We start from the raw sequence: 26144 nt of genomic DNA, 5'->3' as shown, positions 1-26144 counted from the left end.
GCTGTGAAGCACAAGGTACAATTTTGTTATTGTGTAAATAGTGAAAGTGGACTGGAGGAGCTGAAGATACAGTATCTGCATGAGAGTGGATACAGTTGAGAAAGAATGCAATTTCCACTACTTATCCCTATCCAATTTTTTTCTTCCCACAATACCAGGGAATGGTGGCTGTTTCTGGAAGTTTGTCAGTACTCCTAGACTCAATCATCTGTGCTTTGGGCCCGTTGGCATGTCTGACCACACAACTGCCTGAGTTGAATGGCTGCCCAAAGCATGTTTTGGTGAGTTCTTTGTGGTGATTTTCTTTCTAGCACTGTTAATTACAGTAGAGTACAAATAGAGCTTTTTTTGATTAATCAGTGTAATATAACTATAATTCCAGTGCAGTAAGAAAATTTGTCTTGGTCATGGGATTTTATAGAAGAATATTTATTGAAATTCCTCTAAATATTACCGTTGTACAACATTGTGCAACCTTTTTTTCTCCCACGGGCAACTCTCCTAATATTTGTAGCATTGATTGCAGTATGGATAGGTCCTGTTTTAGTTATGATGGAGTTAATCAATCTAAATCAAAAGTAAACCAGTATTTTCAAAAGTTCTAATTTTCCATAAAAATAAAACCACCTTCAAGCTGCTCTTTATTACACAAGCTGTTTTCCTTCAGTAGCATAAAAAACAATTTGTGATCTCAGGATTCCTAATGTGATGTTTTAGGACCTTTTACAAGTGGCTGAAACCTTCTCTGAGAAAGGAAAAATAGTCTCTCTCTTAAGGAGCTGCATAACCACAGCTTCTTTTCTGCTTTAAGCTACTTTTAATATTGAGCCCTGATTTAGCAACAGCCTGTGGCATCTGTGTAGCCTGGTGTGAACATAGATTAAGATGGCAGCAGCCATCAGGAGTCATACTTCCTACAGGAGACATGAATAAAGCAGCAAAGGAGAGGATCAAAAATAAAAAAATACAGTCTGCAAAACTTAAGAGATTAAAAACAAATCTGGCAGAGGGGGCAACAAAAATGGGATATGAATTGACATGTCATAATAGGGTTGCCCAAACATTTGTTCATTACAAGAATGGACTGTCAACAACAGGAAAAAAGTTGACAATTTAGTCTGTGAACACCCACAAACTGGCTCTATGCACAAAAGCTGAGTCAGTGGGGTGTTCCCATCATAAGCCATGGAAAACCTGATGCTTTTTTTCCTTCCTGCTTGCCAAGTTTATTCAGAGCAGTGACGCCACATGAGCAGTGGTGCGTTTATTAGAAACTCGATCAACTTATTGTTACAAGGAGTGATGGAGCTTTAGGTGAATTATGGCAGCTACGCTTCACTTCTGGAAAACCCTGTTCAGGAGCTGATAATAAATCTGATTTTCACAGGCAGGTGCATAACAGTGGTGTTCTAAGACACGGATAAACTCCAGCGGTTGTGTTGCAATTCATATTGGAGACAGTAGGTGGCATTGCTAAATTCTAGAATCACAGCTGGTGCAGATCCAACTCCTCCATCTCTCAGTTAAAGGTGCTGCTCCTAAGGCCTCCTTCAGCTGTCCAGCCACGGGTTTGAGCTTACTGAAACACTGCATCTGAAAAACATACAGCTGGCTCTTTTTTCTGATAGGCATGAGAAAGATTCCTACTCTCAGAATTCTCTTACGTTTTCCAAGAAAAACTGAAGGGCACTTCTTTTTGCCATCTGACACCCTATTAGAGGTGATCAATAGGCAGCTTTGGTTGTCTCATCCTATGATAACTTGTAACCCAAGTGATTGTGCTTAGTACCCTCACCTGTGCCATTTTTTAAAGATTTCAAGTTACTACCTGACACTAAAAACAACTGAATTTCTTTTCCCAGTCAAACACACTAGACAACATTGCCTACATCATGCCTGGACTTTGATGGGAAAGGATCCTGGGATGTACTCAACCTCTGTGTAACTGACTTGTGTACGTGCAATATGCCAACGTTCCCGAGGGGCTCCATGTGGAGGCTTTTAAAGTTTTATATGTGTATAGTATATACATAGGATTGTAACTATTTGACTTTTATTTTATGAAAAGTTGTGAAGTTAAGCTGAGAAAACCCTTTTGTGTTGGTGGGTGAAATGTCCTCCAATCTGAAAGTATTTTGTATGAAGAATTCAGAAAGCTTTTGAGATATTTGCCTTAAATTCAGATTTAGTGGGGGAAGCAAACATAGAATGGACTTCTCAATATAAACAAGAAAGCTGTCACCATGAGAGGGGTCTTTGAAACAGGTGGCTCAGAGAGATTCTTGACCCTCCTTCTTCGATGATATTAAAAAACTGAACGAGCGGCCTGCTCTAGTAGGACTTGCTTTAAGCAGGGAGATGGACCAGATGATCTCCTGCTATCCCTGCCTAAACTAAAGTATTCTGATTTTCTGTGGGCAGGTAGACATGATACATTTTGGACCAGGGAACAGAACTGAATTCTTCACCAGCCCTATTTGTAACTCTTTCTGTTTAAACACACTTCTTGAGGAGAAAGCTGGATAGTTTTTTTCTTCTTGGTCACTTTCTCCAACCCCCATGCCTCAGTTAGTAATAAATGAAAGTTGTCACTGTCAGCTGGCTGGTCTGCGAGCTGGTATTTGAAGTGAAGTAGATGACAAGTTCATTTTTTTCCTTGTGGACTCAAATCATTATTAGAACAATGTATCAAGCCATTGCATTGGCTTGAGAGAATGAACCTCCTGCTGATTTTTCCATGGCATGGTCAGCCTGCTTTGATGGAAAGTAGTAGAGAAGCAGATGGGAAAAACTTGGATTGCTTCTGCCCATCTTGCACCTGTTTTGTGAAATGGCTCATCCACCACCTCTCTCACCAGCACTATTGCAGGGCTGTTGTGCTGCTGCAAGGCAGTGACCAGTGGCCAGTTTGATGCAGTTATGGCCAAGTAAGGCACATGTGGGTTGATTGGACCGGTTTCCCTTCCTTTCAGCCACATACTCGGAGTTTGGCTTTCTGCTTCTCTGGAAGAGGAGCAGCAGGAGAACACTTGATTCCTGTTTAGGCTTTTGTCTGTGTGTATGTATGTGTATGTGGTGTTCATATCACATGTATTTAACTTTTACCAATATCTGTAACAGATTTTAATTTATCCTGTATATTTCTCTCTGTGTGTGTGTGTGTGTATATATTTTTATATATATACATAATTTAAAAGCAAAAATTCCTCCCTCAGCCAACAGTGTGTGAAAAATGTGAATCAAGTTTGTCTTAGCTCACTTCTGCAGGAATCAACTCTATGTATAGTAGTAAGCATGGGCATTGTGTAAAGAAACACCAGGAAGATTCTAAGAGTTTGTAGAAACAGGTTATCTTGTGAAGGTGGGCAGAACAACTGAAATATCATTTGACTCAGGCCTTATCAGCTCTGTAACAGAAAGTTTTAAAATTAGAGAAGAGGCATTTTTTTATTTCCAAGTCTAGCTTCTGTTTTTTAGGACATTTGAAAGTGAGCTGTCCTTCATTGTGGCTGAGTCCCAAATCAGAAGTAAATTAAATTCTGGGGTGTGGAGGGTTTTTCTCCCCATGCCGCTTTGCCACGTATTCCTCAGATGTGCCTGTACAAGGTAGTCTGTCTCTTACAGATCTTTTCTCAGTGCAGTGAGGGGTTTTCTGAGCAGAGGAAGCACAGAGGTTCTCAGACCACCAGGCCAGAACACGTTTTAACAGCTTAGGACAAATCCCAATGAGCCTGGAAATAGGAAGAGCCCAGGAGGGAGGCAGCCCAATCCTCTTCAGATCCTGGCCCATACTAAAGCATCTGCTGTTGTGAGCAGCACAAAATAACCGGCTCTTTCCAGCCCTTCACAGTTGAGAGCATTGTGGTGAAGGGGTAGATCTGCTTTTGAAGAAAGAAGGGGATCAACCTTAGCTTTGTCCTCTGTACAACTGAAAACTCTTGAAGAGTGAAAAACACACACCCTGGTGTATTGTATTTTTATTAAAATTTGTACACTTTGTATAATCTGTATCTTGTGGTACTTGGTACTATAGGGAAACTTTGTCAAGACTTAGCAGTTTTTATATTTTTGTTATTTCTTTGCTGTTTGGTCCAGATTACATTACAATTATACACAGACTTTTTTGTACTGTACTTACAATATAATTTTTTTTTTAACTTCTGGAGTATTGTCGTTCATTTCTGGCATGCGCTGTTTTCTGCAGCTGTTGTTACTTGTATTTACTGTTCCTCAGCAAAACACATCCAATCCTAACCCTCCTAAACTCACTCAACTTGGCAGGCAAGCTGTACTGTTTCCAGCAGCACCTGTCACCCAAATTATTGCTCAGGTTCCTGACTGCTTGGGACCCCCCCCAGAAGGGAGCTGTAGCATGGAACACTGCAGGTAACACCAGGGCATTTGTCTTCCCTGCTGCCTCACCTCAGTTCAGCTTCCTGGCATTCAGGTGACACCAGTACATGGGACTCAGGTGTGTGATGCAGGAAGTCAGGCGTGGCAGCGTTAGAGCAGGATTTGTGCTGGTTATTAACACGTCCCCATTTTCCAGGTGTGGGTGTTGGTTGATTGCAGCCTCAGCTTGGGCAGGGCAGTTGCTCAGGCCAGGAGCACGTTCCAAAAGATGCCAACCACCCTGTATAGAGTCACAGGATGGTTTGGGTAGGAAGGGACCTTAAATCATTTCCAACACCCCTGCTACAGAGACACTAACCACAAAATTTTGCTCAAAGCCCTATCCAACCTGGCCTGGAAGACTTTCAAGGATGGACATCCACAACTCTCGGCCACCTGTCCCAGTGCCTCACCATCCTCACAGTAAAGAATTTCTTCCTAACTCGTACCGGCAGTATCGGGAGTCCTTCCTACTCACACCGAGCTATGGAAAACTCAAAACTCATCGCCACAGTCTTTCCGGGGTTTGGGCATCGCTCAGGCTCGCGGGTGTTCTGCACGAGCTCGGTGTGGTTGCAGAAAGCGGCGGCGGCTCTCGCCGGCAGGAGCCCCTCGGTTCTTGCGGCCGGGGGCTAAAGGCGAGCAGGACCAGGGACCCGTCGGCTTGCACACGGCCCTACCCCGACAGCCGAGGCCGCTCCGCGCCTCCCTCAGCCAGAGGCACGGCGGGGCCGGTCCGGGCGGCGGCCGGTGGCGTCACAGCGGGGCTCGGCGGGGCCCGCCCCGGCCGGCGCGCGGGTCACGTGAGCGGCGGCGGCGGCAGCGTCAGCTGATCGCGGCGCGGCGGCGGCGGCGATGGACTTTCTGCTGGGGAACCCCTTCAGCTCCCCCGTGGGGCAGCGCATCGGTGAGAGCCGCACCCGCGTCCCCCGACCCTCCCTGAGCCCCTGCTCGGCTGTCCGGCCCTGCGCCCCCCGGGGTCGTCCGCCGGACCCTTCCTCGGGGAAACGCCAGCCCCCGCCTCCGCGGCGGGACCTGCAGCGCTCTGGCCAATCAGAAGAGAGTTCTGCTCTGACTGACAGGTGCCGTCGACTAATAGCGGGCGCGTAGCCCGAGGTGGCTCTGTCGGGCACCCCGCCAGCCAATCCGAGCGCGAGGGGGTCTCGGGGTGGTGAGGTGAAGTTTGCTCACTTAAAGGGGCCGCAGGCCGGTGTTCCGCGCCACGCCCCCCAGCACCGCCGAACCCCGTGATTGGCTTGAGGCCATTCCCGCCCGCGCCCCATCGGGGGCTTCGGGGAGCTGCTGATTGGCTGGGCTCCAGCCAGGGCAGCCTATCGCGGCCGGGCGGGAACGGGGCACGTGACCCGCGGTGGCACGAGGGGCGGCTGCGAGACCCCGGGGCTGTGGGACGGGGTCAGCCACGGCTACAGGGACAGCGGGGCTGTGGGTCGGGGTCAGCCGGGGCTGTGGGGACGGCGGGGCTGTGGGGACAGCAGCCTCAGGCTGGGCTGGCCCTGGGGTACACGGCTCGCCCAGTGGGACCAGTGTCCCCTACGCAAAGGACTCCAGCACTGGGCAGCTGGGGGCTGCCCGCCCTGAGCCTCCCTGCACTGAGCTGTGGGACAGGTGGTGCCTGGCAGAGCCATGCCCTGGCTCCTGCAGCCCGAGCTCTTCCATCTGGCTGTGGCTCACAGCATAGAGCACCAGCTCCAGCAATGAACACAGCACCCTCCCTCCCTGTACCCTGGCAGGCCCACGGGCACATGGTGTGCTGCGTCCCTGTGCTCAGGCCAGCTTGGGGAACATGGAGAAGGATGTGGCCTGAGAAAGTGAAGCAGAGATGCCACAGTTAGAGAGAAGAAGACCAACAATGGCCACACTGGTGTCAGAACAGAGATGCAGTTCTTAAAATGCTTAGTATGAAGACTCTGTTCCCATGTTGTATTGCCTAAGGACCTTGAAGTTGTGCTTGAAGTTGATGCCTATTTAAACTTTCCACTTGTTAGTTTATGCACTTGCTCATTCTTGCTGTTCACTGCCTGTCAGACCTTTGCTATTTGCTGTGAACATCCAGTCCCACATTCAGTCTTTTTAGTGTCCTTGCATGGGTGAAAAGGAGGCTGTGCCTGGGGTGGGAAGAGAGCAAGCAGCTACTTTAATTAATGCTTTTATTATAATGATTTTAGAAGCTAACCTAATACTGTCCCAAAGCGTGTCAGGGACATTGTGAGGTGCCACTCTGGTGTTGGGACGGATAGGTGAGATCCATTACAGCCAGGTGGTGGAAGGATCATCAGGGAAGACTGTGTTATCAAAATCCTCCAGATGATCTTCAGCGTACCCCCAGAAGGACATCATGTGTTTCATCACACGTTCCAGGAGAAGCCATCTCCTGCCCTTTCCTGAATGAATGCTCTTTGTTCCCTCAGTGAGTGTATTAGATATGTCCTTTTGTTTGGGTAGAGGCAATCTGAAAGTTGCTTCACAGATCTTCTGGTCAGTTTAGTAACCAGATCATAAGTGGGTTATACCTCTAGGCTTTGTTTCAATTAAATAAGGGATTCCCAAGCAACAATCCAACAGCAAAGAAGAGGAAAAAAGAAAAGATATTTCAAAATTGTTGTCCTAGAGGAGTTGAGAAGCAGAGAAGTTTCTTACTGACTGGGGGTTGATGGGGTTATGGGAGTCCAAAGAAGTGGAGGAATTACAGCATATGAGAAAGGAACTCTCTGGAGGACTTGAAAGAGGTGGTGATTGAAAATATGAATATTTTCTCCTTTTGAGCATTGCCTATCAGCATCCTGGGGAGGTGGATAAATGCTATCTTCCCTGCTTAATTTGGGATGCAAACATGACTTCCACAAACTCGTTTGGTAGGTCTGTGGCAGCTGTGTGTCCAACCCATGAGCCTGATCACCAAACCTGCACAGTGCTGCTGCCCTGGGCTGTGTGCAGAAAGATAATGTTGCGTCCTTGTAAATTATTTGGGCAAAGTCATGTATGCTTGATATAGCTTATGAAGTCTAAAATAGCTTTAGATGAAGGCTAAGGGAAAAAAAAGTCCTCTGTGGCCGTTGCAGCAATGTTCTCAAAGTCCTTCATTAATGTTAATCTAGTAAGACCCATTTATTTTGCTGACTGGGAAAGCAGTGCTCAGATAATCTCAGTGATCTGTTACAGAATGAGTCAGTTGCAGAGGAGTAGGTTTTCTAGTTTCTTACTCACAGTTCTGAGATTTAGTCACAAAAGTTGCCTCTCCTGTTTTTGCACCGTGATATCTCTCCCCAAGTAAGAGGAATACAGAGTTACTTGTTTGGGGGTTTTGTGTTTGCTTCTGTTGCGTGGTGGGTTTTTTTTAAACACCAGTGGGAAAATTTCCAAAGAGTGATAAAGCAACATAGTTCAGATTCCCCTCTGGAAAGGGAAATCCAGTATGCCTCCATCTAGGAGCTAAGAGAAGCTTTTTTCCATTTTCAAAATGGGAAATCTAATTCCAAGGAGGTGAATTATCTCTGAGTGAGAGAATGGAGAAGAAACCACCAATGCTCTCTCCTCACCCTGGAAGTCTAAAACAACTAGTAATTAGACAATACCAAAAGGGACACAGGCAGGTTATTTCAGTGAGTGAGAGCAGGCAAGGGATGGAAGTAACGGTGTAGCACAGAGATGACACAGATGTTTTTTATGGATGGGGGTTATTTTAAGCATGAGGACCAGGAAAAGTTGAGACGGTAAAGAGGGAGCAAGTAAGGCCCCTGGGTGAGGAAGGGAGGCAGATGCAAAACAATATACCAGAAAAATCCCCGCAGCCTTTGGATCCCACCTTCCAGGTGTTCCTGCACGGCTCTGTGGGTCCCTGCAAGGTTGTGCTTCTCAAAAAGGCATTGCCTTGTCTTCTGTGCCTCCTCTGTCTGGAGGAAAAGGGGCAAGCAGCAGTTGAAGAGTCACTTGATCCCTGAGAATTTGAGCTGATTCACAGGAAAGGAGCAGGAGTTCACAGACACACATACCCACGCCATTGTGTCATGCAGTCTGTCTCCATCACCATCCTTGAATTAGGTTTGGAGCCATATCTCTGGTCTCTCTAGAATGCTGTCCTCTCAGGCTTTGGGGGAAGGATACAGCTAAATGGTGAAGTCCTGACAGAGCTAGTGCTGAAGTTCCCTCAAGGGAAGTAAAAGCCTCAGGCCTGTACAGAACACTGATTTGGGCCTGTGAGTTTGTAAACTGAAATGAAGTTGAAGAAGGGACATCTTGCATTGCTTTCTGCTGAACCTAAGCTGTCTCATGTGATGAACTGAGACAGCTTAGGTTCAGCAGAAAGCAATGCAAGATGAGAAAGCAATGCAACTGAGCATTGCTCAGACAAGCAGAAAGCAATGCAACTGAGCTGGTGTCCTCAAATGCCTGTTGAAATGGGTGAGAAAGTGCTTGATGTTTTGCTGAGGAACTTAGAGCCAGCAAGAAGCACTGCAGGGAACACTTTTTGAAGGCTTCACTTGGAGGAGGGGCAGAGCATATCACAGGCAAAGGATTTCCGAGCAGCATCTGGCTGGTTATGGGTTCTTCATGTCTGGGGTGGGGAGCCTCCTCTAAAGGCTCCTCCTGTAGAGGAGCCTGCACAGTACCTTCTGTCCCTGGCTCCTCTACTTCCCCACACTTCTGCAGTGCCAGTGTGCTGCTGCAGGGACAGCTGAGTGGGATCCCCAGCTGCACAGTGCGCTCTTTCCTGCCACCAGTGCAGGCACAATAACCTTGAAAAGAAGCAAACGTGTGAAATGTACTCATAGCACAAAGCAGTGTACAGCTCCTTTGCGCCAGGTATGCCAAGTGTTCAGAGTTCTTTGTTATCTGCTGGTTCCAAATAGCTTTTAGCACCTAGCTGCAATCAGCAGGAGCACATCCAGTGCCATGCAGGAAAAGAGCCAATGCTCTGGTTCAACCCATACCACAGTCCTGTGAGGTTCTGGGTCCATCTGAGCAATTTGTGAGGCAGCAGACTGGAATCAGACAAACCCCAATGCTGTCACACCCGGGGAGCCGGACTGGCTGCCAAAACAATGTGGCTTTGGAGCGGCCCCATGAAGGGCCTCCTGTATATTCAGCAGCTGGTTGGTTTGGGGCTTGGATGGGGGATGGCATTCGCAGGCTCATGATAACCTCTGCCAGGGGAATTCTCTGCTGCAGGTCAGGCTCAGCTGGTAACACACACAAGTAGATGCTGCCTGATGACCACCAGGCAGAGTGCTGGGTGTGTGGCAGTGCCCTGCCTCTTGTGCTCGCTCTTTTTAGGGACTTGCCGCTGTCCCCAGGCATCCCAGGCTCAGATTTCGTGCAGAGCAGACAGCTCATGTGCTTATTACAGCTCATGAAAAGGGGCCAGCCACCCTGATCCTTCATGTGACTAATTAAACTTTGTTTCCTTCCCTTCTGCAGGCTTTACAGAAGGGCAAAGTTCAGGATTTTGGAGAAAACTCCATATCTTGCTAGGCTTGGACAGTCCCTTACAGCTTGGAAGAGAGCAAGAAAGATTAGAAGGGCATTAGCTCCAGTTTTCCAATGCCAGCTAGGCCAGGCCTTAATTTGTACTGGGTAAATTCAAGCCTTTTGTCCTTGGAATTGCCTCAGGGTCACATTCCTCTTTTCCATATGCTCTGATACTGCTTTTCCAGCTTTGCATTTTGTGAGCCTGTGTTGTGTTTATGGCAGGTTTGCTGCTTTCCTGAAGCTCTCCCTTGATGAGTGTATGAACTGGGGTGAGAGTAGCAGGATGGCCATGATATTGTGGGGTAACAGGGGCAGGGTGTGTCACTTCTGAGGAAGTCCAGTTTTCCCCTAAATGGCTAGGCAGGTGAAGGAGCACACATGGTTTATTTACATTCCTTTCTGAAAAGCAAACCTGCTGCTTGACCTTGGCAGGATTAGTGCATTTGGAGGGAAAGGGTGGTGGGGACCAGGTTACAGCATGCCACCAAACATTGGGAAGTGAGGAAAGGGTGTTTGCAGATTCAATTCATGTTTGTGTACAATGTGAAGGAAGGTTGGGGAGATTTGAACAGCAAGGATTTATGGTTAAATGCAGGTTTTATTTTGTCCTTTGGTTTTTTCTGTAGCTCAGAGCTTCCAAGCAGGCTCAGCCCTGTTCCCAAGTTGTGGGTTTTTCCTTCCATGTGCAGTGAGAAGAGTGGATGTAGTCTTCACTTTCAGCAGAGCAACCCCTGTAGTGGATTTCCGTGATTCATTGCCAGTGGCAGCAAACAGTGCAGGGAAACTTATGGCTTGTTCAAACCATGATGTGTCATGAGCAGGGGATCCTGAAGGAGAGTGCAAGTGAGGGGGACTTTGTGACCACATGAACCAAACCCATCAGACTAACCTGAGCTGCAGCCTGCCTGCCAGCATGGCTGGTGTCCCAGGGCAGGAGGAAACCTGGAGCTCTGTGATGTGTCCTGATCCCAAAGGAGCCCCAATGGAAAATATTTTCCCTCATGTGTTACCACAGTTTCCCCCATTGGCTGGTACATGCCCTGGTGCACCAGACATGCCTATTGCCCTGGATGTACTCTCCACCAGATCACCCAGTGCAATCCTTCCTCCTGTGCCTCACTGAGGAAGCTTGGATCTGCCAGAGATCAGGATCCCTATGTAAAGTTAGTACTCAAAGTGACAGAAGTTTACCTGAATCAAGGAGCCTTAAGGTAATTCCAGTAATAGCCAAACCTTTAGAAAGGTTTAAGAGCATCAAGAACAGTCTGCCACTCTCCTTCCCTGTCTGCCTTCTTCCATCTGGCTGTGGCCACAATGTCATCAGCATAATCACTGTGTAATCAATGCATTCTGTAGCCATAGAAAAGGTGGTGGCTGGATTGTGATAAGATGTAGATAGCTTCACACTGTGGTGTGCAGTCTGTGGGAGGGACACGTGTATAAGAGGCTGCATTGCACAGTGCTGTGAATAGCTCTGTGCCTGACCCAAAACAGGACATGATGGATGTGCTTACCCAGGCAGGAGTTAAAAAATCTTCTTCCTGTGTTACTCCCTTATCTCATTACGGTGTGAATGGGCATTTAATTTCATTCCTACACAGGGATCATTAGCTGCTGGGTCAGAAGCAGAAAAAGGCAGCTGTACAGAGAAGGACCTCTCTAAAGGGGTAGAGGACCCACAGCAGTGAGGGCAAGCCACAGATTTTGCAGGGACAGCAGTTTTGAAAATGCAGGCATTTCTGTAAGTATCTTGCTGGGACTGAGCTCTCCTGAAAAGCACCTGGTAAGTGCTGAACAGGTCTGGCCAGTTTTAATTCTATTGCCCCAGTGCTAAGTGAAATGTTTTGTAGGATGAGAGAGCTGGAAAGGATGGTTCTTGTCCTCTGCCTGCCATTTGCTGTGTCTGTGTTTCCCTGTGGTCTCAGGAGTGCCTGGGTGCTTCTGGCCCTGCTGGCCGTTCTCTACTGGTGGTGTCCCTGAAGGCATCAGTCAGTGGCATGGCTAGGACTGAGACATGGATGATTGCAGGGTGGAGACACTGGTGCTCCCAGTAATAGCTGCTCATTTCCCAGATCTCTGCCTTGAATAAATAACATCAAGGCTGACTGAGGAATTCCTAATTAAAGGGGACACAGTCAAAGCTGGAACAATATTGCTTCGACTTCAGCCTGCAATTTGCTTCTGCCCACACTCCCTAGAGGCCAGAAGTTCAGGGAGAGGTGTAAATGTTAAACAAGAGAAACCCTGCTTTGGTTTTCTGTGTTTGCTTGTTTGTTTTTATAGAGCTGGTGTACCAAAAAAAAAAGGGGGCTGATTCTTTTGTCTCCTTATGTGGTACATACCAAGAATTGGAGCTATTGGCATTAGATCCATATCAGTGTGAGCGGGCCAAACTCAACGGTTTCTGGCCTTGCAGTAACGAAGCAAATAATCCCCCTTTCCTTGGCTGTGAAGCTGAAGTAATGCTGAGCTCCTTCACTTCATGTGCAGGACACCAAGTGCACAGAGTGTGTGTGTCAGTAGCATTGATGGCATGGGTGAAGCTGGGCACCCATCATCCCAGCAGTGTGCTCTGCCATGGTGACAGCTAGTGGGGAGCACTTGGTGACCCAGAATTTGCATATGAATTTGCCTCCTTACATGTTGTAGTGGCAGCCAGGGAGAAGCCAGCTGGGGTCTGGGGTCTTGTGAGAGCTTGACTTAAGAGTGCCAGGGCTGCTCTTCATCTTGGTTTCTGTTTTCCAGAGAGAGCTACCGATGGGTCCCTGCGGAGTGAGGACTGGGCTCTCAACATGGAGATCTGTGACATCATTAATGAGACTGAAGAAGGGTAAGGGAGCTGGCAAGGGTCCACCTCCAGCGGCAGGTCCCTGTATTCCCTGTAACACCACATCTCTAGACTGCAGTGCTAGCATGCACTGGTGGCGGTAATAAGCTAGGCTTCCCAGCAATCCCTGAGACAAGACTCTGCTAGGAGACCTAGAGACACAGCAAAGCTGTCAGAGCCTTTATTAGATGCTTCTCTATAATCATAGTGAGCGCTAGGAGCCATTCAAACAGGCCTTCAGGGTCCCCAGACAACCCTCTTCAAGCCAGGCTGCCTACCATCTCCAGAAGGCATATTTGCATTTCTTCCACTTTGATTTATTCCCCCTTCATATCCTTCTCTTTCTCTCCTCTGGGAATGTAAAAATCTAAAGGCCAGTAACTGGGAGAAGAGGGGAAAATCTCAGGCTGCTATTCAGTTCTCTTACTGTGCCAGTCTTTCTTGGGTTTCTTCTCAGGTGTTTTCATGTACAGTCACTCAGAAACACACAAAGTGGGTGGGGGAACTCTTGTCTCCCTCTCCCTACAGGGAGATGTTCATCAATCTGCCAGACTTGTTAACTCAGGAGCTGGGGATTTGCCAGTGAATTCAAGGGAGAATGCTCCTTCTCACAGTGGAGATGTCAAGAGCAGCATGTAAAAAAGAAGGTGCTACATGGAATAAAACATGTAGGTTTCACTCCTGCTGTCCTACCCCACAGTGATGTTGACAAGCCCAGTTTTCAGCAGTCACAGTTGTATGGAAACAAAGTCATACACCTCTACTTACAGATCTGTTACCACTCCTTTTCCACTATCCCCGCGGTGCAAATACACCTGTCTCTGTCCACAGTTCTCTGGCTTGAGCTGTGGCCCCTTCTTTCAGGTCTGGGCACCTGATAACACATCTGGACAGGCTCTCCCATGGCCCTGCTAATGCCCATCCATTGACACCAAGCTGCCCCACAGGCCAATACACTTCTGCCCTCCTCACTGAGTCAGTGTCTCCACCTCACTTTTCTCCTCCAGCATTGCTGCTCTTCCAGCTCAGCTTCTCTTCCTGTGCTCTGCACCTGGTTCATTTGTGCCCTCTTAAGACCACAGTGGTCTGAAACCATGGTGTTTCTCCCCTCTGAGAATGGTTAATGAGGCCCTGCGTTGCTGTTGCTCTCTTACCCACCTGCCCCATCCCAGAAAGATTTTGCCAGTGTGTCTCCCCTGCAGCTTTTGAGCCTCCTTCTCTCTGGGGAAATGTTAAACAGCTCCTCTTTGAATAACACAGGAATTGCTGCAGACTGGTCTCTCCTTCCTGTTTGTAACCCATGCCAAGCTTTTCTGTGATCTCCTCCTCTTCAGTGTCTCTGCCATGGGATTTTGCTCTACCCCCCCCAGGAGTGTGTTTCTAGCATTGTTTTTACTCTGCTCTCTGTTGTGTCCTGAACACCTTGAACTGTTGCAGACATCAGCACAGAGGCCTCTAATTTCAGTAGTAGCACTCAGGGACGTGGCTTAATGGTGGATTTCGCAGTGTTAGGTTTATGGTTGGACTCGATGACCCTAAAAGGTCTTTTCCAACCTAAATGATTCTATGATCAGCCAATCTCACTCCTCTTGCAGAACCACAAGCAAAAGCTGTTTTGCCAATCACTGCTTCAAGCCATCCTGGAAACATGGTGAAGAGGGACACCCGCTGAGTATAAGGCATCCAGAGCCTGTGGCTGTTTTGCTTTGCCTCAGCCTTCTGATGATCTTCATCTCATTTCTCCTTCAGGCCCAAAGATGCATTCCGAGCCATTAAGAAGAGAATTGTAGGGAATAAGAACTTCCATGAAGTTATGCTGGCTTTGACGGTGAGCGGTCAGGGCTCTTTCTCTGCTCTGTGATATCCTGCTGTAAAGCTGAGTGCTGAACATAGGTTTTAGCACACATGCTGAACAGACTCATGTACCTAAAGCCAACAAGGCTAACACAGGAGGGCAGAGAAGGCTACAGCTAATGCTTTATTGCCTTTGAAGGTTCTGGAGACCTGTGTCAAGAACTGTGGCCATCGTTTCCACATCCTTGTGTCCAGCCAGGACTTTGTAGAAGGTGTCCTGGTGAGAACAATCCTGCCAAAGAACAATCCACCTGCCATAGTGCATGACAAGGTGCTGACCCTCATCCAGGTGAGCTAAGAAGTGTGAGCATCTGCACCAGTGCAGACAGTGAGTGTCTTTAGGTGTTTGTACGTGATGCTGTTGTATGTGATGATGGGCTGTACTGTCTCTTTCTCACCAGTCCTGGGCGGACGCCTTCCGCAGCTCTCCAGACTTGACTGGTGTCGTTGCTGTCTATGAAGACCTGAGACGGAAGGGTCTGGAGTTCCCCATGACTGATCTGGACATGCTGTCACCTATCCACACACCACAGAGGGTATGGGAGCATTGCTGAAGAGAAGAATGTTGGATAGCTGCCATTCTGGAGCAATGAGGGGATTTCAGGAACTCTGTCTTGAATTTAGAGGGTTTTTGGGTGGTGAGATGTGAGAAACTCCAGGACAGCCAAGAGCTGTTGGGACCAGATGGGGAGCTGCCATCAATATTTCTCCTCTAGTTGCGCTGTCCTGTCAGGTGTGTGTGTCTAACATTTCCTTCTCTCTGTCACTTTGCCCACCTTTGTAGACTGTGTATAGCTCCAACTCTCAATCTGGACAGACCTCACCTGCAGTCAACTCCCCTCAGCAGATGGAGTCCATCCTCCACCCTGTCACCCTGCCCCCCGGGAGAGGCACATCCAGCGATGCGCCTATCACACCCACACCAGAGCAGGTGAGCTGGACAAAAGTCCCAGGATGTTGCTGATTCTTCCTGTGTTTGAAGCTATTTCACAAACACTGTTCTGGGACGGCAGTACTGGTCCTGCCCCAGCCTGTGTCTTCAAGGAGCTGTTCCTCTAAAGCACAGTCCTTTGAGAGCTCCCCAGAGCTCCATTGTGGTCGCAGCAATGAACTGGGATACTGCAACCCTGGAGTGGTTATGTTTCCCTAAGACAGGGCTGCTTGCAGGTAGAGGGAAGTGGGGAGCTGAGACATGATGCCTCCTTATTATCTTTGTTTATCTTGCCTCACTTCTTACTTTATATGAATCAACCCTGTCTGGCTATGTGGTTTCCAAAGGCTAGGGCTTCCTCACTTGTTTCCCCATCCTCTTTTTTCTTCCTCACCCTGACTTCATACGGCACCATGTTCAGCACCAAACCCCTAGCTGTCAGTATTTTGCATTCCCTTGCAGAACACAAGGTAGAAACTGTTCTAAAGAGGCTCATTAGCAACTTGTAAACCAGAGGACTAAAGCTTCAACTGCTCACTTAGCTGAGGCTCTCCTGTTGAATGGGAATTGTTTTCCTCTCTCTTACACCACTTTGGAAGTTAAACCATTTAAATGGCTACCACATGGGAGCTGTTAGTTGAGGAGAGATTTGAATCATACCAGCAGCCTGTGCTGGCTATTTAAAAATCAAGGCTAGACTAGCAGCCGAGATCCCAGGTGAGGGCCTGGCATCTGCTACCAGCAAATGAATTTGATGGTAAGTCATGGAGGAGGTTCCTGCTGGGAGCTCCTGAGTGCTAAAATGAGTGGTGACAAATGAACTCCCGGGTGGCTGTTCCCTCCAGCTCTTGAACAGGTGTGCACACGTGGTGCTATTCCCTGCTATTCAGAGCTACCTCAGCTATGTCCCCAGCCTCCCCTGGCAGAGCTGTCACTTCACTTTGCTTTTGCAGATCGGGAAGCTGCGCAGTGAGCTGGAAGTGGTGAATGGGAATACAAAGGTGATGTCGGAGATGTTGACGGAGCTGGTGCCATCCCAGGCCGAGCCTTCAGACCTGGAGCTGCTGCAAGTAAGGAACACTGGGCAGGGTGGAGGGCTGGCACATGCAGCACAATTTAGCAATGATTTGATGGGCTGAGGCCCGATGCATGCCAGGTGTGGGGAACGACTGGACAGTTTAGTGTGGGGCATATCAGGGAGTGCAGGGATAACGGAGACACAAGGACGGTAGAGTTTCAATGGTGGATGAAAATCGCATCGCCAAGGCTGGAATTATTTCACAAGGGAACTTGTAGTCCCCAGGGGCCTTTCTTTCTGGGTGATGTGTTACACAAAAAGCATACAATTATTCCATGTAAAGCTCAGACTCAATTTACCTCTCACACCAATATTTGTTGCCCATCAACAGTTCCTGATAGATCTCAGTAGCCTCTGGAATCTGTGTTCCAGTCAGACTTCCAAATTTGTGAGTGCTCAGCCGTAGTGTGACCTTTGTGGGTGGTGACTTGCCCTGCTTTGAACAGGAGCTGAATCGGACATGCAGAGCCATGCAGCAGCGAGTCCTGGAGCTGATTCCCCGTGTCCTTCATGAGCAACTCACCGAGGAGCTGCTCCTCATCAATGACAACCTCAATAACGTGTTTCTGCGCCATGAAAGGTACACCTGTCTCCTCCCTTCCCTTCCCTGCTCCCCCCAAGATTTTACTGCCCTTGAAGGCTACCTATCCCATCCTTTTGATCTGCCTAAGAGTATAATACTAGAGATGTATCAGTCTGTATCATCCATCTTTGAGAACAAAGCCAAATGTTCTCAATTTTTGCTGACTAAGTCCTGCCCCTTCAAAGCTGCTGTGCAAGTTCCTGATGGGTTATAAAGATGTCCCTGTGGCATAATCCAAAAGAAGGAGGCAACTGCATGGAAAGAGCTGCTTTTCTAGCTCTGAGACAGATGAGGACAGAAAGTAATTGGCCAGATGGCATCAGCACTGCTTTTTTTTTTTTTTCTCCCATTTCAACAAACACATCTTTGCTAGTTCAGCCCAGATGAAGTGTAAGGAGAGGTGTTGGTTATGAGTAACTGTGGAAGATCCTAAGAAGCTTTCTCATGTCACCTCTCAGGAGACATCAATTATATGGGTCTTGCTGGGGTATCTTGAGGGGAAATTGAGCCCTGAGCCATAGTTCCCCTTTCGTAGTGGGTAGGAAAGGGCAGATTGTGACAAGTCTTATAAAAAATCTCTTGGGCTGTGGGTGAATGAGCCCACACTACTGAAACACATCCTGTCATCTTTCTTGCAGGTTCGAGCGACTTCGGACGGGACAGCCTGTTAAGGTAACTCAGAGCAACTGCCCCTCTTTGCAGCTTGGTTTGCATCCTGCAGGTCCAGCAGTGCCCTGCTGACTTGGAGGGATGTTTAGTCTGCCCCACTTATAAATGGTGGGCTTTGCTGTCCCAGCCAAGCTGCACCAGAGCACCTGGTACATGGGACACTCCATTTCCCACTGCAAACCTCTCCTGTCCTGCCCAAAGAGCAAGAGTAGAGCAGCAGCAGTTACAGTTACTGAATTATGAGATTCCAATTCCCATATGAGCCTACTCTGAGCACTACTACCCTGTCCTCTGAACCAGCATTCACCCTACTTACTGACATCCAGCGAACCTGGGAGGCTGGCTACCCAGGCATATGCTGCCCTGGGACACTATTCCTAGCCAGTTCTCTGATCACTGCCCCTCTTCTCCCTCTTCACAGCTGATATCTTTCAATGGGTGCAGAAGGGCTTTCCTCTCCAGTATCAGTGAGCTAGGATTGTAGGGTCAGGATATCCAAGCTTCAGAAACTCTCCACCATCTTCTTTTTTCTTCTTCCAAAGGCACCAAATGAGGCAGAGAACAGCTTGATTGACCTGGGACCCAATACTCCTTCAGCACTGAAACAGCCTGAAGTCACCAGCAACCTTTCCTCTCAGCTGGCTGGAATGAGTGTGTTGCTATGTGGTTTTCCCCTCAGTCTTTCTCCTGTGCTGCTTTGAATATCCTTTCCCTTGAATCATCTCCCAAAATTATTTAGTCAGATTCCTAGAGTAACCTAGAGAAATGCCATGTGTTTTCAACTAATAAACTCATGAAGAAACTTGTATATGCCCCAAGGCACTCAAGCATATATCTTGGCATCCTCACCTCACATAGTGCAGGAGGCGGCCATGACTTAAAAAGGATCTCAGCATTAGTCTGTGACTAAGGACCTGGCCTTCAGCAAGACTGGGGATAAAGTTGCTCCCTCTGCAATGCCTGGCAGCATTGCCTACTTGCCTCTCTTGCTGTGTGGTGTCAGGTTCACCACTGAGGTCTGGGAGAAGCAGAGCAGCTGAAACCATGCTGCAAAGGCAGCCATGAGCATCTTGGGCCCAGGACCCAGGATTTGACAGGTTGTTTACTCAAAAAACACAAGGGGTCCTGGGAGTTCTTCAAGACATACCAACAGCCTATGTAGCACTGCCTGGATGCAGTTGCAGGAAATTGGCACCAGACTGTTTTTACAGACAAGCCAGCTAAGGTATTTTTCAAGTCAGGTGTTTTTCGGATGATGCCTGAGTCATGAAAATCTACTCATCTGTTTCAGAGGTGCTTGCCCAGACACACAGGTTATTTTCTTCCAGAGGTTATGGAGCAATTCCCTCCAGAGTTGTCTAAGATGGTCAGGAACATCTAGCCTTCAGCATCAGTAAATTGATGCTGCTGCCTCTGTCTGAAACTGAGCCAAAAATATCTACTGAGTGGGCAAAGAAATAGCTTCTGTTACTTCACCCACGACTGCACACATGCATAGACTGTGCTGCAGCTGAGGAGCAGGATGGAGGAGTGGGCCTAGAGTAGTTTATCCTGTTCTGATGACAGTTTTCTATCCAGCACTCTCTAGGCCCACAGTCTGCCATTTACTGTTCTGTTGTGCTGCCTGCTCACCCTGCTCTCTCTCCTGCAGACCTGGGCTCAAGCAGTGTGAGTGCAGGGCTGCACTCCCTCGACACTTCTGGCAAGCTGGAAGAAGACTTTGACATGTTTGCCCTGACCCGTGGCAGCTCGCTGGCTGAGCAGCGCAAAGGGTGAGTGGAGCAGCTCACTGTCCTTTCTGCCTTCTTGCAAAGGACGAGAGCTCAGGGAAAATGGGGCTACACCGTGACCAACAGCAGTTGCTGGGAGACAGCAGGATGGAACAGAAATGCACTCTTCACACATACAGTGTTTGTGGGATGAGCTCCATGCTCCCAGTCCTTTTTCCTGCTGCCATCATCTCCCCTTCATGGTGTCCTCTGGGTATGGGGAGAAGGAATTGGTCTCCCACATGTTCTGGGAGATTCAGTGTCTGGGAATGAAGGTGTGAAGTGGGACTGGCTCAGTTTTCTTGTCTGCCTCTGAACTCACATGTCCTGACTGGGGTAATGTTGAATTTGGGAATTGCTGAGTACTGATTCAGCCTAGCAGACAGAGCTGAAGTGCAGGAAGAGTGCAGTCAGTTGTGGCTTGCAAGAGGGCACTGTTCTGTGCCTCAGCTTCCCTGTTGGCAAGTGGGACTGATGTCTCTTCTTCAATGGTGCATTTGAGACCTCCTAGTGTAAAGCACTAAGAGCTGGGTCTCCATAGTACTGGCTGAACTGAAGAGGCCTTCTCCACTGCAGAGTGGATTCCTGAATCCTTGTTCTGGAGAAGCTGGCAAGAGCTGTGCTGACTGGATCCCCTGGGTTTAGAGACTGTGGCTGATCTCACACTGCTTTGCCTGGCAGAGCCATTCACTGCTCTCCATAGAGTACCAAGCAGTAGAGCCCATGGGCCCATCACTGCCTCCAGCCCTCCAATGCCTGTGGCTCCTGCACTCCTGCAGCCACTGGAGTGCCTTGTTCTGCAGCTGGCCAGTAGCAAGTTAAGGTGTCTTATACGTGTCAAGTTAAGGTCTCCTAAGGATGTGTCCTTCCATTCCTCTACCTCAGACTGCTTCTGGTAAATGTGGTGAGGAAACTCATGGCCTACACATGACTTCATGTGTTTTGTTCCCTGGGTTTCCCCACTGCTTTTACTGTGGGTTGTGCTGCCTGAGGACACAGGCAGTCCAGCTCAAAAACAGTTGAATCAACAGCACCCAATTGGGGCTGAAACCAGAGCCACTGGTATGTGCTCAGTGCTGGAGATCTGGACAGAGGTGGAATTGTATCCTTTCTGCTGTAGCACAGTCCTTAACAGGCTGAGGCTTATGATCTCTGCACAAGTAACAAGACATCTTCTATTTATTCCTCCCTGCCCTTCATCTGCCTGCACTTGCACTCCTGCCAGGTAACCTCTAGTGGCTCAGGCTTCACATTTCACTGTGAGCCTCTGCTCTCAGTGTCTCCCTCCTCTTGAACAGACCCATTGCTCTACAGCTCCTGAACAGGACGTGCTGGCAAAGCCTCTGGGGTTTGTTCTTGACCCCCCATGCTTCATGTGTGTCTCGGTGAGGCAGTGCTTAAGGCACTTCAAGCCCTTCCTGCCATTCTTTCTCATCAGTGGCATGATAGCAGCGCTGTACTTCATCCTGGATGCCATTGTCCACAGCGGCCCCTTCACTGATGAGCACTTCTTTGAGAAGTTTGAGAGGCGGTGGCCCAAGCCCCTGGCCCTCAACAAAAACAGCTCCACTTGATGGTCTGCTGGATCTGTGGGATTGGGCCTGGGAGCAGCTGGAGAGGAAACTTGTGGAGAGTTTCTGTGAAAGGCTTCATTTTCCTAGCACGGAGAGTTTTCCCCACGCGGCATGGATCAAACGGTGACGTGTGGCATTGTCATGTGCGGTAGCAGCCTAGAGGGGACACAAGATTGGAATGAGGGAAATTATGGGTGAGACATGTCTGTGTGTGGAAAGAGGTTGCTGTAATGGTGTGTTTGGAGACTTGGAAGCAACACTAGGCTCTTCTGATCATCCAGTCTCACCTATGGCCAGCATAGCTAGTGAACCTCTGCAACCATCACTTCTCACATGGTATTAGTTAAAGAGCTGGTTTTGAGCTGTTTGTGTCTGTGAAGATGGGTGAGTATGTGAGGGCTTGTTGCTCAAGTCCTTTCTGAAATAGCTGTAATATTCTGGTCAGTCTGTGTTAGTTTTTTCTCTTTATAGTCCACCCCAAAGAAGGTAAGTGTTTGGTTAATGCACCTAGCTCTGTAAGTCTGTGTCTTGGTTTTCATATAAGTCCTTGTCATCCTTCTGTCACTGTGCCAGGGCTTTCCTGTTGTATCCCACGATGTTCCAGTGAGTAGATTAGTCTGTTTTGTTAGGCTGCACTTATAACAAGGGCTTTGTGCACCTTTCTAGAAGCTCTTGGTAGCAGAATGACAAGGCATGAAAAGTTGTGCAGTCAGAACTGAATGTGCATTTAGGAGTTCCTGCTCTTCACTCTCAGGCATCTCATCAGCCTGTTGTCTCCCTTTCTGCTTCCAGGGTAAAGTATGAAGACCCCCAAGCCACCAAAGGCCTTGCTGGTGCCCTGGATGCCCGGCAGCAGAACACAGGAGTGGTAAGTGACCACAGCTTTTACTGCATCACCAGGAATGGGAGTAACCTCCTGGCTGACCAAGAAAGTAAGGCTGCTGTCTGTTGGGAAAAAGTCAAGTGATGATAACTCCCAGTCTCCACCAACCTGCATTTCCTAGCTGGGCTGCATACCTCATTTCTTTAAAGCCCTAAGGTGAGGAGCTGTGAAAAGTCTGGGGTTGCCTCAGGCAGTTGAAGGATGTCCCTCCCCAGGGAAACTTCCACCTGGAAGAAATGTATGTTTTATTCCTCTTCAGCAAATTTCCAAGTCTAAACACCTTCTCTCTGCAATCAGAGAAGTAGGCCACCAGTACTAGTACATTCTTTCCCTCACCTCAACCCCAATGCCTCCCCTCTCCCTCACACTGCAATGCAGACTCTCTGTCATCCAGGGGGAATCTGGTGCCTCTAGTGATGGAGCCCAGCTGACAAAGTGGATGCTTCGTCAAGGAATGGTGAGATCTGAGGTGGTGGAGGGCCAGCAGGGAGGGAGGAGGCTGGGGCTGCTGAAACAGAAGCATCATTGGCACAGCACATGAGTATGCACAGCAGACATCAGCAGATACTGCTAACTGAAATGGAGCAACCCTGGGCTGGGTCAGTAGTGGAGACTAGGCTTGGGAAGGAAGCAGGCAGTGTGCCAGTCCTTCCTCAGTAAATATATGTGTAGGAGAAAATCCTAGGAGCTCTGAGGCCAAGACAGCATGTGCCACTCTGAGCTAGAGGATGGCCTGTTTTGGGGTGGGTGTCTGAGGCAGAGGCAATAGCTGGTGGCATCATGAGGGCGGCTGCTGCCACTCATTCTCCTTGCAGTCTCTCCTCCTTAACACAAGGTGCCTTGTTTGAAGGAATACACATTCGACTTTAACCCTGTCAAAGGCTTGAAGGCTTCCACCTGTAGTTAATGATTGAGCTTTCAGGCATTTGAATTTGGTCTTTTGGCAGCAGGAATTCCTGCAATTACATTCCCTCAGGCACACAGAGGCTTTGACAGCTCCTGGGTCTGAAGCTTGTTAGCCTGTCTTCCTGTAATGGGCACAGCCCAGGCTGATGTCTGCTCTAGGAAGTTTCCCCACATGCTGTACAGTTGGCTTGAATGCACTTCTACCCCAAAGAGATCCTCTCTGGGCAGGCAAAGCCAGTTTGCTTTGAAACTTCCGTAATCTCACACATCCTCTTCCATTCCCATTCATCCATCTGCCAGCTGTGATAACTATCTGTTCTTGCTCTCTGGTTTGAGGACATCTGCCTGTCTTTGATACAACGGTGTTGCTCTTTTTCTTGGTCTTGGTGTTTCCTGAGGGCAAGGGAGCTATATATATGAGAAAACTAGTAAATAAGTTCCCAGAAATACCCTCTCATTCTTCTGCCTGGGGAGCCTCTAGCAAAGACTGCTTATTGCTCAGCTTTGTTCGGGAGCTCATGACTGGAGAAAAGGATCTGGGGTTTTGAATCAGACTTTGTTTCTTTCAAGGTTACCTCTGTCCACTAGGAATATGTCTCTTTGTTGTTTAAATTGACCAGGGCCATGAATTCTTCTGAGCTAGCCTCAACCCTACTGGAAGTAAAATTTAATTGTAGATGACTTCCTCTTTGATGGGTCTGTTTCAGTAGTTTGGTGTGATATCAAATCCTGCTGTGCTCCATGATCATACCAGGAAATCAGTTCTTGGCAGATGTCTTTCCCCCTTTCTGTGCTCTCAGACCTGGCACCTACAATATCTTCAGCACTGCAGACTTGGATATCAGACTCTCAATAGTTTGTAGAGGGAGAAGGTGGAGAGAAATGCACGTTTCGTGTTCTCTGGCTGCCTACACAAGCAGACAACTTCCACCTACTGGGTCTTCACCAAAAAACAAAGTCTGGTCCAGTCCTAATATCCCAAAGCCAACCACCAAACCACAGATGCTTTTAATGGCATGTATCCTGGCAACTGCGTGTCTGGGCATGGATGGGACAGAGGAAGTAGGTAAGCAATGGCACTGATAGCTGGGAGAGCTTTGCAGTGGCACCAGCTGGATTTGGATGGGCCTGATCTGACTGAACAGTGGAGCAAGAGGCTGAGCTTCTGAGTTGGGCTTTCTTTTTGTATAGTGGATTTACTGGAACATCCTCTATTTTCTTGGCCTCATTGCCCTTTTTTTTTTTCTGTCCCAGGTACCAGTTCCTCAAGCCAATTTCATGGAAGACATAGAAAAGTGGCTCTCCACTGATGTGGTAGGTGAGGGGCTGCCTTCCTGGAGCCAGCAGTCCTGCTGGAGTTGCCTTTAGGGCTGGACATCAGGCAGTGTATGACAGCCTGAATGTGTGGCACAGACTGCTGAGAGGGACCAGGGAAGGAAAAGCCAGGGACACAGGCTTTGGGATACCACAACAGTATCATCAGCCTTCTGAGAGTCAGAGCTAATGAACTGAGGGCCACTCCAACACATCTGTACTGTGGAAGTGGGGGAAACACTGTCCTGTCTCTCCATGTGCAAAGAATCACACCTGTGAGATGCCTTTACCTATCTTCCTTCTAACTATGCCCTTCTCTTTCTCTGCTAGGGAGAGTCAGAGGATCCAAAAGGTGTCACCAGTGAAGGTGAGATGTGCCAGCCAGCCCTCGTCTTTAACTGTTTGGCTCTTCCACAAACCTCCCTCTTTGCTAATGCTCTGCTCTTCTCTTGCCCTCAGAGTTTGACAAATTTCTGGAAGAGCGAGCAAAAGTTGCAGACCGCCTCCCCACTTTGTCCAGCTCCTCAGCAGGGACGTCCCTCTCCCCTCCTGCTGCCAGCCATCATCGGAAGCAAGCAAATGAAGATGATGCTATGTTTGCCTTGTGAATGCTATAGACTGGAGTGCTGTGGAGCAAGAGGCTGTGTGTGCTGTTTAGCTTGCCTCCAACCAGGGGCCAGCAGAGGAAGGACTCTGTCCCCTTCCTCCATTCTCTTCCTGTTTTACCTTTGAGTTGTTTTTATTTTTAAGCTGCTTTCAGACTTCAGATAATCTTTGTTGTGTTTAGGGATATCATCCAATAGACTTGTAAAGGGGGTTTCAAAGCTGCTAAAGAATGTGGGAGTTCAGTGGGCTTTTCTTTTTATGGTACAGTGTGGGCAAAGCAGAAGAAGCTCCGGAAGAAGCTCCCCCATCCTACTCTCCAGTGAGGTAGTTAGAGATCTTGCCCATGAAACAGGAGAGGCTGCAGTCTGCTGCTGAAATCATTCCTGCCTGCCTTTTTCCTCACCTCTCCCCTAGAATGTATCTCCAGCCCTCTGCCTGCCAGTGTTAGACTGGAAAGCACAGGGATGTGTAAGCATTACTGGTGGCTGAGGAGAAACACTAATGGTAGAGGGACCCTGTTGCTCTAACCTCTCTTGCACAAGTGCTCGTGGTATGCAACACCTTCCCACTCACAACCCCTTCTCTTCCTCTCCTCCCTTTCCCCATCAGTTTATCCAGAAGCCTACCCACAGCCCAGATGTTTCTATTGCATCACAGCCAGTCATCCAAGCCCTTGGCAGCATACTGGACTGCAAGCGGTACCCCAGGCTGAAGGGGCTCTCTCCCATGGGGTAGGATGTGCCTTCAGCAAACTATTTGCAGTTAATTTAATTCTCCATTATGCTACTTTTCTCCCAGTCTGATCCTACCTCCCTCTCTCCCTTTCACTGATGCCTTCCATCACACTGTGCCATGGTTTGGGGAGTCTCTCTGAGCCAGGCCAATGCTACAGACTCCCTCAGGATGGCCGTGTGTGCCAGGGTCACAGAGCTGCATCCCCCTAAAGCAGGAGACTCTTCCATCAGCACTGCTACACCAGCGGGAACGTGCTCTTGCTGCAGAAGCTTGTTCAGCTGGTGAGCACAGAGGGAAAGTGAGACATCAGTCATCTCATGCCAGTAGAACAGCCCTGCAGCAGCCAGAAGTTCATCTGCACATGGGGAGAAAAACCCTTCAGAGCAAACTGCATATGCTGCCCACTTGTAAATGAAAGCCAGGGAGGAGGGTGCCAAGCTCAGGGCTCCTGCTTGTGGGATTTCTTGTTGAGCGTGGGAGAGTTGTCTTTTTTTACTGCACATTAAAGGAGCAAAGGCTTGAGCCTCCCTTAAAGA

General features: G+C 48.5%; 2 protein-coding genes and 1 long non-coding RNA gene across 8 annotated transcripts in view; 2 read left to right on the top strand and 1 right to left on the bottom strand.

The window, feature by feature from the left end:
- Positions 1-4157, top strand: part of HMGXB4 (HMG-box containing 4) — a 15150-nt gene extending 10993 nt beyond the window's left edge. For 4 of the 5 annotated variants that reach the window (XM_050970229.1, XM_050970231.1, XM_050970230.1 and 1 more), the window contains 2 exons: positions 159-281; positions 1863-4157. In XM_050970229.1, the coding sequence (XP_050826186.1) occupies positions 159-281; positions 1863-1907 (168 nt within the window). In that variant the 3' untranslated portion in view covers positions 1908-4157. The other variant, XM_050970227.1, reaches the window with a different exon arrangement.
- On the bottom strand, positions 3079-5172 carry LOC108961536 (uncharacterized). Its single transcript, XR_001989851.3, has 2 exons — positions 4842-5172; positions 3079-4633 (listed from the first exon to the last, which is right to left on the bottom strand). It is a non-coding gene; the product is annotated as an uncharacterized LOC108961536 (long non-coding RNA).
- TOM1 (target of myb1 membrane trafficking protein) lies at positions 5173-26144 on the top strand. 2 transcript variants are annotated; one of them, XM_009086434.4, is made up of 16 exons: positions 5173-5299; positions 12625-12709; positions 14456-14534; positions 14700-14849; positions 14962-15096; positions 15345-15491; positions 16445-16561; positions 17016-17149; positions 17791-17824; positions 18364-18472; positions 19473-19593; positions 21957-22032; positions 22442-22504; positions 24208-24267; positions 24598-24634; positions 24727-26144. In XM_009086434.4, the coding sequence occupies exons 1-16, from the start codon at positions 5248-5250 to the stop codon at positions 24873-24875; spliced, it is 1548 nt and encodes a 515-aa protein (XP_009084682.1). In that variant the 5' UTR covers positions 5173-5247; the 3' UTR covers positions 24876-26144. The 2 variants fall into 2 exon arrangements, with proteins under 2 accessions (XP_009084682.1, XP_009084683.1); XM_009086435.4 differs by lacking the exon at positions 22442-22504.

The sequence above is a fragment of the Serinus canaria genome, chromosome 1A, assembly GCF_022539315.1.
Source record: "Serinus canaria isolate serCan28SL12 chromosome 1A, serCan2020, whole genome shotgun sequence".
In the NCBI taxonomy this organism is placed as follows: Eukaryota; Metazoa; Chordata; class Aves; order Passeriformes; family Fringillidae; genus Serinus; species Serinus canaria.
Note: the sequence above shows the minus strand (reverse complement) of the source record. Positions and strands in the feature narration are given on the sequence as shown.

What these genes read in the sequence shown, in the direction of transcription:
- TOM1 (XM_009086434.4), top strand. Translation starts at nt 5,248, where the DNA reads ATGGACTTTCTGCTGGGGAACCCCTTCAGCTCCCCCGTGGGGCAGCGC. An exon ending in CTATCCACACACCACAGAGG is followed by an intron (nt 15,097 to 15,344) that starts GTATGGGAGCAT and finishes CCACCTTTGTAG; the next exon opens with ACTGTGTATAGCTCCAACTC. An exon ending in CAGACCTGGAGCTGCTGCAA is followed by an intron (nt 16,562 to 17,015) that starts GTAAGGAACACT and finishes TGCTTTGAACAG; the next exon opens with GAGCTGAATCGGACATGCAG.